At 52.8% G+C, this 17,006-nt stretch overlaps 9 protein-coding genes across 9 annotated transcripts; 5 read left to right on the forward strand and 4 right to left on the reverse strand.

Moving 5' to 3' along the window:
• Window positions 1-1,417: 1,417 nt before the first annotated feature.
• Window positions 1,418-2,293, reverse strand: CCMA1212_004339 (uncharacterized protein; the record flags this gene model as incomplete). Its single annotated transcript, XM_073701646.1, has 3 exons — window positions 1,418-1,769; window positions 1,848-1,990; window positions 2,114-2,293. 3 exons carry the CDS (start codon window positions 2,291-2,293, stop codon window positions 1,418-1,420), a joined length of 675 nt encoding a protein of 224 aa, XP_073559936.1.
• Window positions 2,294-2,459: 166 nt separating this feature from the next.
• CCMA1212_004340 (uncharacterized protein) lies at window positions 2,460-2,687 on the reverse strand (the record flags this gene model as incomplete). The annotated part of the gene is made up of 1 exon (XM_073701647.1): window positions 2,460-2,687. The coding sequence occupies one exon, from the start codon at window positions 2,685-2,687 to the stop codon at window positions 2,460-2,462; it is 228 nt and encodes a 75-aa protein (XP_073559656.1).
• A 416-nt stretch (window positions 2,688-3,103) lies between these two features.
• CCMA1212_004341 (uncharacterized protein) lies at window positions 3,104-3,592 on the forward strand (the record flags this gene model as incomplete). Its single annotated transcript, XM_073701648.1, has 1 exon — window positions 3,104-3,592. A coding segment is annotated over one exon (489 nt), but the record flags the coding sequence as incomplete, so codon positions are not given.
• A 1,315-nt stretch (window positions 3,593-4,907) lies between these two features.
• On the forward strand, window positions 4,908-5,730 carry CCMA1212_004342 (uncharacterized protein; the record flags this gene model as incomplete). Its single annotated transcript, XM_073701649.1, has 2 exons — window positions 4,908-5,173; window positions 5,280-5,730. The coding sequence occupies 2 exons, from the start codon at window positions 4,908-4,910 to the stop codon at window positions 5,728-5,730; spliced, it is 717 nt and encodes a 238-aa protein (XP_073559465.1).
• A 482-nt stretch (window positions 5,731-6,212) lies between these two features.
• CCMA1212_004343 (uncharacterized protein) lies at window positions 6,213-6,518 on the forward strand (the record flags this gene model as incomplete). The annotated part of the gene is made up of 1 exon (XM_073701650.1): window positions 6,213-6,518. One exon carries the CDS (start codon window positions 6,213-6,215, stop codon window positions 6,516-6,518), a length of 306 nt encoding a protein of 101 aa, XP_073559654.1.
• Window positions 6,519-6,624: 106 nt separating this feature from the next.
• On the reverse strand, window positions 6,625-7,650 carry CCMA1212_004344 (Anditomin synthesis protein L; the record flags this gene model as incomplete). Its single annotated transcript, XM_073701651.1, has 3 exons — window positions 7,369-7,650; window positions 6,836-7,190; window positions 6,625-6,759 (listed from the first exon to the last, which is right to left on the reverse strand). The coding sequence occupies exons 1-3, from the start codon at window positions 7,548-7,550 to the stop codon at window positions 6,625-6,627; spliced, it is 672 nt and encodes a 223-aa protein (XP_073559653.1). The 5' UTR covers window positions 7,551-7,650.
• A 560-nt stretch (window positions 7,651-8,210) lies between these two features.
• Window positions 8,211-9,278, reverse strand: CCMA1212_004345 (SUR7 family protein pun1; the record flags this gene model as incomplete). Its single annotated transcript, XM_073701652.1, has 3 exons — window positions 8,211-8,710; window positions 8,772-9,090; window positions 9,150-9,278. The coding sequence occupies 3 exons, from the start codon at window positions 9,276-9,278 to the stop codon at window positions 8,211-8,213; spliced, it is 948 nt and encodes a 315-aa protein (XP_073559455.1).
• Window positions 9,279-12,258: 2,980 nt separating this feature from the next.
• On the forward strand, window positions 12,259-14,613 carry CCMA1212_004346 (Aurora kinase B; the record flags this gene model as incomplete). Its single annotated transcript, XM_073701653.1, has 2 exons — window positions 12,259-14,007; window positions 14,062-14,613. The coding sequence occupies 2 exons, from the start codon at window positions 12,259-12,261 to the stop codon at window positions 14,611-14,613; spliced, it is 2,301 nt and encodes a 766-aa protein (XP_073559650.1).
• A 586-nt stretch (window positions 14,614-15,199) lies between these two features.
• Window positions 15,200-16,969, forward strand: CCMA1212_004347 (uncharacterized protein; the record flags this gene model as incomplete). Its single annotated transcript, XM_073701654.1, has 1 exon — window positions 15,200-16,969. The coding sequence occupies one exon, from the start codon at window positions 15,200-15,202 to the stop codon at window positions 16,967-16,969; it is 1,770 nt and encodes a 589-aa protein (XP_073559454.1).
• Between the last annotated feature and the right edge of the window lie 37 nt (window positions 16,970-17,006).

Raw genomic sequence — 17,006 nt, forward strand, 5'->3', positions numbered from 1 at the left:
CGCAAGTGCAAGTTCCTGGAACAAAAGAAATCCAAAGCAAACAAGAACACCACAGAGAAAGGGGGGAAGAAAAGAGTGAGAGCTGAGCAAAGCTTGACAAGTATGAGCAGAAACAGAGCAACGGGAGAGCTCGCAGAATAAAAAGGAGCCTTGGATGGATGAATCAACGCGCACCAGGCATGAGCCTGGAACAAGTTACAGGTAGTCAAGAGCAATTCCCCGTCACAACAGGTCGCACTCAGCCCTTTCCCCGTGCATCTTGTTTCGCCCGGTGCATCCTCTTGGCCAAACAAGGAAGCCAAGATCTCGGGCCCGAGCCTCTATTCTTTTCTCGGCTCAAAAGCGTGCCTCTCAGTCCAATGGAAAGTCACTCAGCCGTCGGTTCAAGCGCTTGTCTGGGGTCCATCCAGCGTAACTGTCCGGTTTATAGGACCGAATCGACTTGATAGGTTTGGCCACGGCGGAACGCTCAACCATGTCTCTGGGTGCTAGAGCCTCAGATCGTGGTAGCATCTGCATTTAGGCGCGATGCTGCCAGGGAGGGGGCCTCGGCGGATCTTTTTGCGGTCTGTGGCGACTGAGAGGAGCCTTGTATCTCATCTCGTGTGTCCTTGTGTAGCAGGGAATAAGCATGAAGCCACTTCTTTCGGGTTCATCGTTTCACGTGTCCGCGCGGCAAAACAGCAAATAGTTCAGTGAATAGAACATCGGTCAAAGGAAAAGAGGCAGGATAGCCGGCGGGATTGGCTGTAGTGAAGAAGCGGCTGTGCTCAGCCAACCACTGGCTTCTTCAGAAGCGCAGGACTGGATGACAGCGCTTCAAGCCGACTTCGCGACAGGGGCCTGAAACTGTCAGGTCCACCCGGTCGACAAGGGTGTGAATCTGTTGGCTATCGCAGCTCATCATCTGGGTCAGAAGCCATATATAGACATCAGATAGAATGATCAGTAGAAGCTAAGAAGAAGGATAAGAATACCAGGTGATGCATGCCGTTGCCATACTTATCTGAGCAAGCCGGCATGGCCACCGCTGAGCCACATCACACTCCATGCACAGCGAAACAACCCGAAGACACACGGCCCTCCATGCATAAAGTACCCAGCATCCGCCGAAGGTTTTACCGCATTTTAAATCAGATACTCCATGGCCACAGAATTAAAGAACAACAAGACACGTTGACCAAATCCCAAACTCCGCGCTTTCAAGCCACAATTACAAACGCCTTATATGCTGGTGAAAAGACAAATCGCAGGGAGGGCACAACACGCTCATAACGCTTCCCGAACAGATGTGAACAAAGGGAGGAAGAAACCCCGAAAGAGCACGGTCCCGAGTCTCGGATCTCTCCCTCGAACCAGCCATGGCCATCCTCCAACTCTATTCATCTCCATGATTCGACGGCGAGTGCATGGACCATTATGATACCAGGCACGCAACAATAATGCCAGCCACGATGCCACACAGCGATCGCAATCCGGAGACGCGCAAGCTCGATCCCATCGACGTAGGTGAAGGTTCGTACATCATCCCGGAGGGAGCTGTGGGCGCCGTCATGGTTGCGTTGGGGTCAAAGGAGTCGTCGGTTGCGCCTGGGGCATCGGCCATCGTCAGGGTTCCCCATTGCACCTCGGATCCCGTAAAGGTGGATGTCCACGAAAGCTGCGTAGGTCCAGTGAGGCGCCCGTTTGTGTAACCGGCTTTGTAGCTCGAGTAACCCGAGCACGTTGCGGCCGTCGTGCCGTTCAAGTCGCACTCTACGTCAGCAATGCTTTGACGTAAAGTTAGCCCACGAACCCTTTCCTACCGCTACACCGACTGAGCAGGTCACCAGCGCAGATTAACTCACTATGTCGAGGTTACCGTTCCGTGGAACTCGAGCGTTTCGGGCCCTTCCACAATGACAAAGGGGAATTCGAGGGCCAGGTCGCATGCTGGGGGCGTTTGCGTCGGGCAGAAGATGGTGAATGTTGTCCTGCTGGCGGAGGGATCCTACATGCCGTGTTAACCATAACTGGACCGCCCATCTCCAAACGCAGGCGGATTGAATGTTGACGCCGCAGCAAAATGTAGTGAGTGGGCTGCGCATACTGTCGAAACGACGCTCCCTCGTACCAGCGACCACGAGCGCTCGTCATAGTACGGCAGATAAATGGGGGCCTCGGTCACAGTTGGTGTTGGTGCCGTCGTTCGCTGAGCGTCGTCGTGTGCCATCGCGTTGGCAGGACATAGAGCGACCACGGCGAGCAAAGCCTGCAACGCTGCCGGCCAGGCTTTGGGAGCAAACCCGGCCATGGTGAGATGTCGCCTTAGGGACTGGTGCGGCTTCGTAGCGCAATGACTCCGACAGACGAGGTCGTCGCGACACCAAGCGAAGGGCGGCCTGGGAGGTTGGACACGGGCGATACAGATTCTCGAGCGTCGATTAAATATCGGGAGACGATTTGTCGAGGATCGAGTCTCAAATGTGCGCACCCACGCGGTCGGTTGGCTCACGGCGCAAAGCCCGGCAGACGGCAGCGATAAGGGAGACGGGCACAGACAAGGCTCGAGTCGTGGCCGTCACCACATGCCGGGGCGAGCAAGACGGACCCGTGAATGCATGGAAGAGGCTGCGATGAAGATGAAGATGGAGGACAAAACGGCAGAGTTTCAGCCGGGGGACCAGCAGAGGGCCGACACGGTCCATGGCATGGGAAGCATCAAGGGTGAAATACTAGCGATTTTGGTTCCACGATGCCAAGAGTCGGGACCTCTGCTCTCCTGGCGGCCAATTGGGTTTAGGGCGAGTGCCGCTATGAAGGGGGTTTTCTCCGTCATGTCTTGGCATTTGCTGGGCTCCTTTTTCTGCTCGTTGCTCTTTCCTGGAGCGGATTAGATGAATAATCGCATTCTCTTGAAAGGCGATGGATAAAACCCTAAGGACGAAAAACATGAGATGAACGAGAGCCATCCACATATACTAATTCTGGAATACGATGCTATAAATGCTATAATGCCGACAACCTATATTTACACTTACGGTGAAGAGGCTACGAAGAGCTCATACAGGAGAGCCGGGCGAATGAACTCTTGAAGGATTGAGTTCAAGCAGGATCCCCCAACTACCAAGCCCGTCACCAGCAACTTCCCAACCGTACCCAAAACTCGAGGCAAGTACGAATCCAGCAACTTTCCTCCACGGCAGACCCAGACCGCGAACCCAAGAGGCAGGCGCAAGGCAGCAACACCTCAAAAGACAAGGGAAGGAAATCAACGGCCGTCTTGGCATTCTCCTTTACCCCAAAGGAAATGGAACCAAATTCTGCCACGCATGATTTGTCTTCGTTATTTCGTTCTTTCCCTCACTCTTCGGTCGATGCCGCCCTTTGCGGGCTTTGCGAGTCAAACCGCCGGGCTGCCAAGGCCGTGCCAAGACAAGGTCTGAGAGGGTGGGATGCCGGCTCTTGGCTGCCAAGAAAAGAGCCAGGGATGCCGGATAGGCGCATATTGTGCAGCAGGCAAGTCCGCCTACCGCATATCTGCCGTTATCTCGGTGGAGACTGCAGAGCATCCTCGGCAAGTGAGCGGAAGTGCGGAATGTGGCAGCATTGAATCCATGTCTTGTAGATACCAAATACCTCAGGCAGTAGAGAGCAAGGGACTCCATCTCTCTGTTGGGTAAGGTATCGATGCTGACAACTGGAAGGCAAGGTGGTATTCGGATGACATGTCACGGGATATGCCTTGGCAAGCTGTTGGCAACATGAAGGACTCGGATGAGATAAACATCAAAGTCATTCTGCATGTGTATCGCCGCCAAATCACAGCCTCCCCCGAAAGACAGTTACACATAATCATCTTGTTGCCAACTCAATAAGCGAAAAGCGGCAAGCCAAGGAGCACAGATTGCCCGTTCGAGCTTCAACCGCAGCCACTTGCAGAGGCAGCAAACATTTGCCGGGGGTTTCAAGAAGACTTATTTCGTACACTCACATATGCTCACATTGTTGATGGAAACAGTATCGAACGGCTCAATTGGAAGAAGTCAAACGACGAAACCAGCCGCGAATCCAGGTTGCATTTGCTCTTTCATCGTACGACAACGGGGCTTGCACCTAGGCTGCTCTCTCCGCCGCCGAAACTGCGCCCAGTCCACGCGAGAAAGCACAGAAAAAGGCACATGGAGACGTGGAAAACTGGATCAACTGTCATGCTAATGCCGCCTCCCGCCAGACCCAAGCGTTTTAGCCAGGGGCGAAATTGGCCATCCATGCAAAGCTTGCTAATTTCGAATCATGGCCACGAACGAACCTTATCACTGCGAGATCGATCGGCAGCAGAAGCAAGGCGATGCTGATCCCAGCGGCTCAACGCGTCCAATGTGAACCACTTCGATGACTCAGACAGGAAAGAGTCGCTCACGATGCCATTTCTCCGCCGATTCAAGGCGTTTCTCGCAGCGACGAGCCCCCGGATGCCGGCATACCTACATCTCGTACAGTACGAACAGCTGCGAGGGCAACAGAAATCCTCCTCGGCTAAAGATCGTGAGATTCAACCGACTAAGGCAATTTCCAGTTCCGCGATCTAACTTATAAAGTCAATCGCCGAGACTAGCATATGCGCAGCGCTACCTTGAAGGGGAAAGGGGAGCAATAGTCGCGCGTTGTTGACAGGATCGAAAAAGACGTTTAAAAGCTGCCGTCTCCAGGCTCGAGTCGTGCGGTTCCTTTTCCTCTTTTTTTGGCCATCGCGAATCCACTCGTTCAGTCGACGATCAGCCAAGCACAGTCACTCGCTCACTCGTGATTAAGTCCGAGAACCCATACAAGTCCAACTATATACACACAGCTATACAACTACCTCGACAACCGACCAGAAACAACAGTCGCCATCACAACTCGTTCGCTCCACGACTCAACCAACCATGGCTCGCTCACTCGCTCTTCTCGCCTTCGCCAGCGCCGTCCTGGCCGCTCAAACCACCACCGTCAAGCTTCTGCTGCCCTTTGCCGATCCCCAGCCCCTCGTCGCCTCCGTCATCGCCGCCGACAGCACGGCCACGACCTATGCCGTAGGATGCCCGCCAGGAACTGCCGCTGAGGATTGCGGCTTCGCGGAGAGCGAGACCGTCACTCAAGGTCCGAGCACTTATGGCTTCACCATGTCTTACTCTGGAGACGATGGCGCTTAGTAAGTCATATCCTGCTCGTGATATGCTTGGGACTTCACATCGTTTTCGAAGAACGAGACAGAACTCAAGACCCATCCCAGGAGTCCAAGCTTACACTGTAAACAGCACCGAGGCCGCCCAATGCAAGCTCAACAGCGCGAGCGATGTCGCCTCCTGCAGCGCCTCCGTCACCCAGGACGACGGCAACGGCAACACCATGGCCACCGCCAGCGTCGGCACCGTCACCTTCCTGGACCTGCAGCTGCCCGTCACCGTCACCGCTGGCCTCGACAAGCTCCAGGCCACTCCCGGCGCCACGGCCACCGATGCTTCGGCTCCCACCGGCACCGGCTCTTCCGCGGCTTCTCAGACGACTGCTTCTTCCGGAGCTTCCCCTACGACCCTCGCCAAGCAGACGACCACCACCGGCACCCAGACCGGCACTCAGACTGGCACTCAGACCGTTTCGTCATCGACTGCCGGGCCCACGACGACCAACGCTGCCGGTATTCTGAACGCTCGCAACGGACTGTTGGCTGGTGTTGCTGCCATTCTCGGCAGCGCTATGATGCTGTAAATGGAACCGGCCAAGACATGTATCGATGGGTAGGTATGAACAGCGTTGGAGATATTTTGAGCATTGCGCGCTGGATGAATCTGAATGAGATTTGAACAAAGCCATTTACTGTACATGAATTCGCTGCAATGTATACCCCAGGAAGGATGTAGCACAATGATAAACGGCGTTTCTGGTCACTTTTTGCCTTGTTTGGACACGGGCTGAAAGGGCGCATTGTACTCCGTATGCATGCATGCCTTTGTTAATGAACAGCTTGAAACTATCGGACCGTTCTGCAGTCAATTCTCTGCCCTCTACCGTTATTCTAGATTCATTTCAAGCACTTATATGCCCCTTGCAGCTCGTCGAGGACGAGTCGGCAGTCCATCACAAACTCTCACTCTCTACCCAAAAACGCCGTTCTCTTCAAAACTCTACAACAATCTCACTGCCGGCACTCTGTGCAATCCCTATCAAATCACCACAATTCACACGCCAACATGAACTTCCCCTCGCACAGCCGCTACCACAGCTTCTCCGCCACCACCCCCCTAGACGCCGCCGCCTCCACAGTCATGGCCTTGCTCATCTTCGCGTGCATGGTGCTGCTCATCTGCGCGACAGCCTGTCTGGTGGCTTCTGCGCGCGGTGGCAAAACGAGCACCACCAGGAAGAAGAACAAGAGGGTTCGGTGGAACGACGTTGGCGATGCGTACTTGAAGGAGAGGTATTTCGATGAGAGGAGGATTGGGAGTATGGGGTATTCGTCGGGGGTTGGACTAGGGCTGTATTCGGATCATGTCTGATTGCTCGCTTTTCTGTTTTCCTCTGGGGGCTGGGCTTGGTTTGGTTTGGGTTCGTTTCGTTGTGTTCAGAATGATGGGATTTGGCGTTTGCTGGTGGTTGGTGGTCTTATGAGCGTTGGCTGGAAAAGGATGTAGAGGTTGGGTTTATTGCGTCGACGTCTTCTCTGCCGTCGAGCCAGCTGCTGCAGTTGACACACCGACGAGACTGCACATCCAAGTTCCCTCTGTCAGCTTTCCTTCCCTTGAAAACCCTATTCCCATTGGATAACATAGACATGTTATTAAAAGTAAAAAAAAGAAAAAAAAGGCAACATCACCTTCTCATTGATCCTCTTCAAGCAGTACGGGCACTTCTTGGAATACTTGATGATCGGATCCGTGCCCACAAGCTCATACACGTGCGCCAGCCCGTACAGCGAAAAGCCAACCATGACAAACGACACCATCTGGTAAACAAAGGTGCCGTACGCCATGACGACGGCGCCGTCGGACTGCGCCTGGTGCAGCGTGTTGTAGCCGCCGTTGGGGGCCGAGGCGTTGTAGTGCGGGCCGGGGCGCAGGACGGCAAACTTTTCTTCAATGTTCTTGTTGATGGGGAGGATGACGGAGATGGGGGGCATGAGGATGGCGCTGACGAAGGACTTGACGAGGTCGGTGAAGGCGGCGGCGAGGCTGGCGTTTGTTAGTGATAGAAGTCTTTGATTCCTGATGTTGATGTGATGGTGGTTGTGTGTGTGTGCGTGGTTGTGTGTGTGATGTAAATAGTAGCTGAATGCTTCTTCTCACTCTGGTGTTGCTGCTTTGCTTGCCACTGAAATTGAACAAATGCAGCAGGACAAGAGGAACTCACATCAAACCAAACGCAAGCTGCAAAATGTTGCCCTGAAACGCAAAATCCACAAACCCGTGAAAGAAGCGCGTCACCTTTGTCCTCCCCTTATCCAGCAGCGAATGCGTCTCACTGACACCCCCATATTCGACGTCGCGAGAGGGCGTCATCGCCGGGCGTTTGGAGGAGGAGGAGGAGCTCATTTTCACGTTTCTCTCTCACACTGCTGCTGGACAAAGTCGTTGGGACTTCTGGGATGAATTGACGATGACGCATCGTAGCCGAGGCTATTTATTTATAGTAGGTATGAGTTGTGGGTAAAAGACGGGATGCTCCGAAGATAAAAAGGGGGGGCCGTTGGACTTGGATTGCAAGATTCGTGCCCAAGATCGACAGCTGTCCACGAGCTTCTCGCTCATTTCCTGTTTAGGCAAGACATGACGCAGATGGCGCTGCGGCTGGTGCGTTGTTCGCGTGGGGTTTGTGGGATAAGCGAGGAGGAACAACGGGGTTATCAGCAGATATGTCGCGGTAATTGCGTTGACGATGGCTTCACTTTTTTATGCAGCATTGAAGTGTTAGATGTGAAGATATGAGCGTTATGCTCATTATGTCTTATTAGTCTCATCGCTTCTGTGCGCGGATCTCGTGGCGTTTTGCCTTGAGCTTTTGTCTTCAGCTGCCTGTAAGTTGCATTCCAACCCTTTTGATCCATTCACCCATCCATCCATGTCCAGCCCATGCTCAGATCAAACGAGCAGACAAAAGAAACAACATTGCAATATTAAATGGCCATTAAATGGCCAAAATAGTCACCCAGCGCCAGCACCAGGTTAAAACACCCAACAAGGTGGAGTTTCACCTCAGAACCTCTCCTTGGAGTACCTCTCCCGCTCCCTCTTCTCCCTCTTCCACAAGAACGCGAACTTGCCCACCCAAAACAGGGCCGACACAATCATCAACGCGGCCGCAGCCCAGGTCAACCCGTAGAACTTGGTCCCCTGGGTAGCGACGAGGGTGACCGGCTCGCCCTTGTCGTTGATGGCGCTCACGGCGACGGCGGACGCGGCCGTGGCGATGATGCTGCCGAGGGTAATTGTGGCGGCGGCCAGCGACGCCAGGGCGCCGTTGACCATGAGGACGAGCCTCTTGTCCTGCAGCAGGAGTGCGGGGACGCAGGCCAGCATGGAGAGGCCGCTGAAGCCGACGCCGAGCACGTAGAAGACGAAGAGGGCCAGCAGGGCGCCGTTGAGGGTGTCGATGCTGCTCTGGATGCCGCCGGGCCAGTGGATGTCGGCGAGGTTGATGTCTAGGGGGCCGATGGAGAGCTGGTGGTCGAGGATCTCGGTGAGGTTGAAGCGGTCTGTGGGAGTTAGCTTGGAGTTTGTTCCTTTGTCAAGTTACGGAGGTATCATGGGACTCACTGGCCGGAGACGACGTGGTGCAGTTGGTCGTGTTGAGCTTGTAGTGCGACGTCGTCGCGTTGGATCCAAAGCTGCCCATGCAGGCGTTCATGATGTGAAGCGAGTACCAGTCGCTGATGCCCAGCTCGTCGGCGAGGTCATCCGCAATGTCGCCCACGATGTCGCTGATCTTGCCCTTGACATCGTCCTTGATGTCGTCCACCTTGCCTGTGATCTTGTCCCAGAGGCTGTCGCCGTCGTCAGAGTCGTCGCTGCTGCTGCTGCTGTCTGAGCTGTCGTCGCTTTGGAACATGTCTTGGCCCAGCATGGACGTGTTTAGCTGTGTCGAGGTTAGCAACTTGTTGATTGAGTATTTCGAGTGAAGATGAGTCTACATACCCTGATGACGGCATATTCCTCCATGAAGCCCTTCTGATGCCCGGCAAACAACGCCAAGTTGGTCAAGACGAAGGCGACTAAGGAGAATATTAAGGGAATGAGAACAGCGAATCTTAATAAAGAAGACATGGTGACTGAGGTTTATTAGAAATGAGAGGTTATAAAGAATGTATCGCCAGGATGCACTTCTATACGGCAAAATGAGAACTTGATCGCAAACAAAGAAAGAGCTTGGGCGCATGTGGCAGACGGATCACGCCTCTATATACTCTAGACCGTGGGCCGAGCTAATAGCCATGATTGTGTGAATGAGGCTTCGGCTGCTACACACGCGGCTGCTCACATCCGACTCAACTTCTCTTCACTCCCGGAACCCTTGTCAAAGAGATTGGACCAGAAAACAAGTTACGCGTATCAAACCTCCACGCTGGGGGTGTTCAAAGAGGCAGCCAAAGGGAGAAACCGGACAGGCTTGATTTCATGTTCATGCTGCTGCAGATTGCCACAGGCCGGTGGCTTGGATTGGCTAGCCGCGCGACAATCAAAGCGATAAAGGGTGTTTAGAAACAAAAGAAAAACAAGGCCAGAAGAGCGCAAATCGGTTTGACGGGCATGAATGATTTTCGCCGCTTGGGCTGGCGCTTTGCATCATGAGGGTGGCGCGGGGGGTGAACAATTGGCTGGGAGGTGGTCAAATGTTGGCGATTGTCGTGAACCACGGACAAGGGTCTCGATTGGCGGTTGATGTGCAGTACAATACATGTGTGTAGCGTTCACTTGCGGGCAGGGGTCAAAGAGATGCAAGCTGTGAGCGTGAACAATAGCCTCTATCTGAAATGAGCAATGTGCTTTTATGATTCAATATCGACACTCAAAGATGGACTGATTGGTGCATCATTCGCTCACTAAAGCCGATGGATCGTGAATCGACTCAACATCAATAAAGCCGGCTGCCGCTGTGGATCTCGCAAACGACAGCCGCGCTTCCACACGCGGCAGTTCTTACAGGGGGCTCCCAAGGCTGGAAACGGCAATTCCAGGACGCTGAGAGCCAGTCGCTGAGCCGCTGAGGCCCGACATTTGGCGCTGGCGGCTGCTGAAACGAGCGGCTGGCGTTTGAGACACGGACTCCCGCAGCTTCAACGGTGCTACAGCATGAGGCTATGAGATCTCTTGGTGGAAATCAATAAGGTAGTACGGGGGAGATGGAGCGGATACAAGCACTATCTTTCAGGTCAGTTAAAAGGGCGATTGTGGCTATTTAAGTATTGACGAGGGTAGAGTGCAAGTGCGGATGTGTCTGCATGTTCATTTCCAGATAGCTTGCATGCCCGTGTATTGGACATTGAGAACAAGCGAAAAGTTACAACCATTAGAGCGTTGTTGTTTTGTCTATCTTGGGAGAAATTGGAACCTCTTCGACAGTCTGATGCGGTAGGTACATGCCATTGGTCACAAGAAATCTGATTCCGTTACAAGATCATACGGTATCTGGCAGTCCCTTAAGTGCCGAGGAGCAAGGGGCTCTACTGCGATGGGCTTCTCGTCCAAAGCTCATCGCTCGCACAAGCATGGATATCTTGGTGAATCCGCAGATGCCTGGGCCTATCACTTTCACAGGCACTCCCAACATGTGTCGGAAAATGCTGCAACCTGCTAGAAGACACCCTCTGCTTCACCAACTTTGGAATAACGCGCCTCCTTCTTTCAAGATCTACCTAGGTGATACTCTTGCAGCGCAATGCAAGCACAACCGTTCGTCAGAGGGTCATGGATCGTTGACATTGAAGCCACATGCACTGTTGATACTCGCCATGAAGACGGCCAGCATATCGGTATGTATCACAGCAGTTTATCATGGATATCTCCGATGTAGCTTGCGATAACAGCAGGGTAGGCTAATGCGGAAATGGAGGGACGCTACGGGAACGCATCAACTTCTAGACTTCAGCTCAGATCTATGGAGATCGAATCAGCTCAATTCGAAAGTGAGCTGATGCGGCGCTCCAGTATTCCCCTAGCTCTCCATGCTGGCGTCAGACTTCCCAGCTTCCCCAAGTGCCGAGTCTAACATCTTGCGGGGAATCTTGGTTTCCTATTTTGGCAATCGGCAAATGACCCCATCTCCCAACTCAACGACAGGTGAGTTTCTCTACTATTAAAACTACGAAAACTGTCAATATTCCGGCGTCTGCTACCCCAATACATGCAAGATGCAACTCATTGGACTGTTTCCCGCCTTGAATGGCAAACATTGCACAACCTCAGACGAACATGTACAGTGCAAGCCACAAACACAAACAAAGAGCTGGTTCCAGGATCCCCTGTCATCTTCAAGCTCACTGGACGGCCAGAGTCCTCCTCGGACCAACATCAATGCGGCTGTCCTTCGCCACGTCACGACTACTGCAATCACAAGCTCCTCTGCAGCTTCGCCTACATGTATTTGTCCAGCTGCATGGGTTATCGCGACATATCCACCTACGCAAACTGCTCTAATTGGCGACTCGACCCTTGTTTGCTTGACGCGTACAGACGCGTACTGCAGCTCCCCAGCACGACTGCTGTCCCCGACTCCCGTGAAAAGTATTGTGCGGCTCTTTCTGATCGATTCACGGTCGATTGTACCTGTAGACAGTGATTGATTGGACCGGCAGCGACTTGCACCTGTTTGACGCTGTCATGTTTAATATGCAGCCTCAACTAAGGGAGCAGCTAACCAGTCCTTTAACCTGGCAATTCAGGATACTAAGATCTAGAATATAAAGTAGAAAACTAGATACACATTTTGAAATTTATCTTAATCTATATATAGGTATATCTATACTTAAAGTAAATTATCATAAGAGTAAAAAGTAGAGATATCTCTTAGTTATTTAGATTAATAGTAATAGTAGCAGAAGTAGCAATGATAAAGATATATATAGTGTAGATCTATTAGGATGCTAGACAGCCATGTGAGGGTGCTGCTCTATGCATCCACTTCCCTATAAAACTATCCTTCTGTCGCACTTCCTTAACATCTCTCGACCTCTTTCATGACTACGCTATTGCCATTGCTCTTTTCCAGCCTCTTTCCGTCTGTTGTACTCCAAATCTTCCTGATCAAATGGCGCACGACGTTGAAGAGTCCATGTCGTCTACATGCAGCGAGGACTACCACACGGCTTCGGAGGGCCTGGACCGAGTCACTTCCAGCGAGTTGAAAGCCATCATCCAACGCAATGGGCCAGAGAAAGCGGCGTCCTCGGAGAAAACTAATGCGTTCACGGTCAGCCAACTGAGAGCGAACTTTGAGCACCATAAGCAGACGTATCCTCAACCGGACGAGGATGCTTGGCCCAGCTGCTCGGGCTCCACGAATTCCTTCACGTCGATACAGCTCCAGATGATACACGAGCGACGTGAATACAATACCCGATCGAAGAAGAAGAAGCTTGGAACCAGACATCCTGCCTTGCAGGGCCCTGTGCTTGAGCCCGGGTCAAGCAGCCGGAACCGTTCCGTACACCAGGGTGATCCAAGCAAAGAGGACAAGCCAGTCAGGCTGCTTCGCTCCGCCGGCAATGGAAGGTCAAGAAATCGGGTCCGCGAAAACGTCCCCGAGCGCGGGGAGTCAAGCAGGCAGGGCGCGCGTGCGGGAGCCCAACAGAGACGGAACCTGCAGAGAACACGCGGCTCTCCTGCAATAACTTGCCGGCGAAGCATCACAAGGGCCACTCTCAAAGTGGGCACGAAAGGGGACTTGCTTGACATCAGCACACAGAAGATCGGGCTGTCGGAGAAGCACGCCCTCCACACAGGCACGGGCGAGTTTTCTCTTACCCAGTCGCAGCATGACTTCGGGATCAGATTACGCATCGCCAAGTCCCCCCAAGATCCACACGGCTGGGAAGCACTGACTTGGCCGCTAGAACTGGATCTCTTCTTCGACCCCAACAGCGATGCCGTGCTGCTCGTCAACAACACCATCTTGGATACGCGGGAGTTGCTTGTCATCAAACAACTGCCGATTGTGCCTGGGAAAGGGCCAATCAGGATCGGCGCTCTCGAGAAGACTGCCCTCCAGCCCTCCTCGTACTGCTTTTCTCTGTCAGGCAGACATATGTTTGACATTACCGTCCTCCCGCGACGCTATGTGGCCACGACAGCGACGCTGAGGCGGTTGACGCAAGGCAAGAGGACAGTTGATATGCTGTCACAGCAAGCCGTCGGATCGACAGCAAAGAGGACGAAGATGTCGGTAGCAAACGACCGGTCAATCAACCAGTCAGTCGACCAGCCAAACGATCAGTCGAACGACCAGTCAGCAGGGAAGGGGAAAGATTCAATCGCCCCGTGCAAAGGAAAAGAAAAGGAAACGGACGATCGGTTGAAGGACAATGGAAAGGGCAAGGGCAAGGCGACCGATGACGTGGCTGATGTAAAAGAGAAAGCAGACGGACAAGTGACAGCAGACGCATCGAATGCGTCCACCGTCATCCAGAGGCTGCCACCTAACGAGCTCGTCCCTCCGAGCGCATCTCCCTTCCCCAGTGGCTCAGAGCTACGAGCCGGTTACATCCCCTCCGTGGATCATCCGTTGACCGAGCTCCCGCAGGATGCCACCATCAAGATTGCCAATGCCACCAGGGAGGAAGATTACACACTGATCCGCAGGGACAATATCGCGAAGCTAGCCAACACACTGGTCTTCAAGGCTCACCACTCAAAGATCCCAGGGAAGCTGGTAGCGGTCAAAGTATGGCGCAGTGTATTCGATCTCGACTTCGTTCCCGGTGCCGGCGTCAGGGTCATATCCCAAGTCAGCACGCATTTCCTGAAAGAGCTGAAGAATCACATGAGAGTGAGCATGCATGTAAGTGATGACTGTGGATGTACAACTCGCTGCTTCTTGCTCACGGGATCATAGCCTGCGATTGCCAGACTCTATGACTTTGATGTAAGGTTGTTGGCGCTTTACATGGAACATGTCGAGGCGCGCGACCTCGCAAAACATCGCCACGGTGGAAGGAATCCCTACTGCACGTTGGATGACAGCGAAGCGGAGCGGGTGTTGTACCATATGGCCGACGCCCTCGAGTTCATCCACAGCCGAGATGTCGTCCACAATGATATCAAGCCCTCGAATATCCTCTACACCAAGGAGAGGGGCCCGGTCCTCATCGATTTCGGGTGGTCGTCTGATGCAAAGACTGTTCATACCGCCGGATCTCCTTGGTATATCCCACCCGAATACCTAGAAGATGGTACGCGCGGGCCGGCGGGCGACATCTTTGCCTTTGGCGTCGTCATGCTCTATCTGATGCGCAAGATCCCGCTCCCAGACCTTCTCTCACCCCCGCTGCATTGGCGCATTGACCTTCTTCGCTCAAAGGGACCTGAAGCACTTGAGGCCAGGAACAATGACCAAATGGTTGCGAATTATCAAGAAGACTTTACACGAGCTTTTGACAGTCCATGAAGAGGGGAAAGGTGGAATGTTAGAAGAGATGGTTCTTGGCATCGCAGATATGGATGTAAAAACCAGATTAACAGGGCCCAAGTTACTTCAATTTATGGAGGACTAAATACTAGGTATCTAATTTAAATAGATTAATAAGATAATAGTATTCAGTATTTATTTATATAGCTTGATAATTAAAAGAATTACTAGGATAGAAGGAAGTTTTACTAATAAATCTCTATAATGAATTTTTTAATCTTTTTTAATTTTTTTTAAATTNNNAAATATATAAATACTATTTTTAGACCTTTGTTAGGATAGTATTTAAATAAGAGATATATTATTTAAAAAGAGCTTCTCTTATCCCAAGGTAGCCTAGTTAATACGGTAAGCTAATATATGTCTGTAAATAGTATGTCTGGCGGTTTAGGTGCCCACTGTAAAGCGTTTACAGGCTTTGGAACCTAACAGGCGGTCCATGATCTCCCCAGGTACCTTAGGTACTATAGGTAGGCATGATGAACTGTGCACCTACCCCAATGTCTTCCTTTCTCCTCTACACCACCACCAACGGGCGCGTGGATTTCTACCCTAGTACTTAAACATGAATTACACATTGCCCCAAATCAACATATACACTCAGGAAGAATGGAGCTGGCCATTCCGCAAGTTCGGCCTCGAACGCGAAGACCTATTCACGACGCTTCACGATCGCTTCAACCTTCACCAATTGCCTCTGCAAGATCCCATGGCATTCCACCGAGATGTATGCGAATCTGCCCGCTACTCTGCAACTTTGGAAGAGTTCTATTCCCAAATGGAAGAGCGCAAAGCCCAGAGAATAGAGGAGATGAAGGAAGCGTGGAGAAATATCTGCTTATTGATTGCTACCGACTATTTGGTGCTAGCATGTCCGTTGTGTTATGATCCAGAAACCGACACAGTAAGGACAAGGCCAGGCACGTTGAATGACTCTGTGACCGAAAAATGGCATCTCTTCAACTATTTCAGCCGCACGCTGTCGTTTGACACATTGATAAGGTTCTTTGATGGCTTTGTTCGAGATGATCGCGAAGAAAACGACAGACTTTGGGCCCCGTACAGGGAGCGCATGAGGAAACGGAGGGAGAAGCAGGCAGCCAAGCGCGCAGCGGCTGCTGCTACCGAGGCTACGGAGGCGGCATTTCAAAGCTCACCCGAGGCAGCGCATGGCCAGCCAGAATCATCTCACGACGTGTCATCTCCAGATACCCCCAGCGATAAGCCACGACGCTCGACGACCCGAAGGCGACACACCGCGGCAACAAATCCTTCAACGACCGCAAGGCCGACGGCACGAAAGAGGAGGAGCGACGAAGATACACAAGGACCGCAGCGAAAGAGGCGGCGCGCGTCGAGTCACAGCGTTGGGGATGACGACGATGCTGTGTGGATGGCTGCTGAACATGACACATCGGGAGGCGAAGAGCCCGCGTCGACGACGAGACAGGCCGAGAACCGCAAACGAACGGACGATGACCCGTACGAGCAAGGGAACAAGCGATCGAGGAGATATTCGCCTGAAATGGAAGAAGAGGACGAGCTACTGCACCACTATGATTCCTTGGATGAGCAAGAGAGCAACTGGCCGCGGAGACCTTCATCCGGTATGAAAAAAGTGCATGGACGTGCGCACATCTTCATCGATCCGCAGAAAGCCTTTTATTTACCCTCAGAAGACGGCAGCGAAGAGGACGATGAACACGCGCACATCTCCGTGATGGATCCGCAGAAAGCCTTTTACTTACCCTCAGAAGACAGTAGCGAAGAAGTCGTGTCAGTGCAGGATTCAATGTCGACCTCGGAAGCCATGAGCACCCGGCACCCCGAGGCAGAATGGCCCGCGCCAACCCAAGATTCGATGTCGACCCCAGATCCCATGGTAACCCAATGGCCCACGATCCCCCAAGACCCCATGCCACGCCGAGCTTCGTCAGTGGATTCTTACCACACATGTCCAGAAGCAGCAGAAGAGGAGGGGGCGGCGGACTTCGGACATCTTGCGGGAACCCAAAACTCTTCACAGGAAGAAGATACGGAAGGGCCTGCGGCCAACGATACAACGAATGAAGCAGCGAATGCTAGGAAACAGAAGAAGAAGTCTCGAGCGCTCCGCCGACAACGAGTCGAAAACAGACGCTCAAGCGAGGAATCCGAAACGTCCCCGCCACAGAAGAAGCCGCGTCAGAAGAAGCATCAAGAGCGGCAGGCATCGGCTCCTGTCGAGCAGCTTCTGCAGTCGAGGCGGTCCTCCAGACGAAATGCTGGCCAAACGTTGTTCTTTCTCGGCGATGATGCCATGGCCTGTGTGGCAAGTGGTAAACGGAGGGTTTAGCACTGACAACGATAATGGCATAGAACACAGAGTGACC

The sequence above is a fragment of the Trichoderma ghanense genome, assembly GCF_004382785.1.
Source record: "Trichoderma ghanense strain CCMA-1212 chromosome Unknown scaffold_4, whole genome shotgun sequence".
In the NCBI taxonomy this organism is placed as follows: domain Eukaryota; kingdom Fungi; phylum Ascomycota; class Sordariomycetes; order Hypocreales; family Hypocreaceae; genus Trichoderma; species Trichoderma ghanense.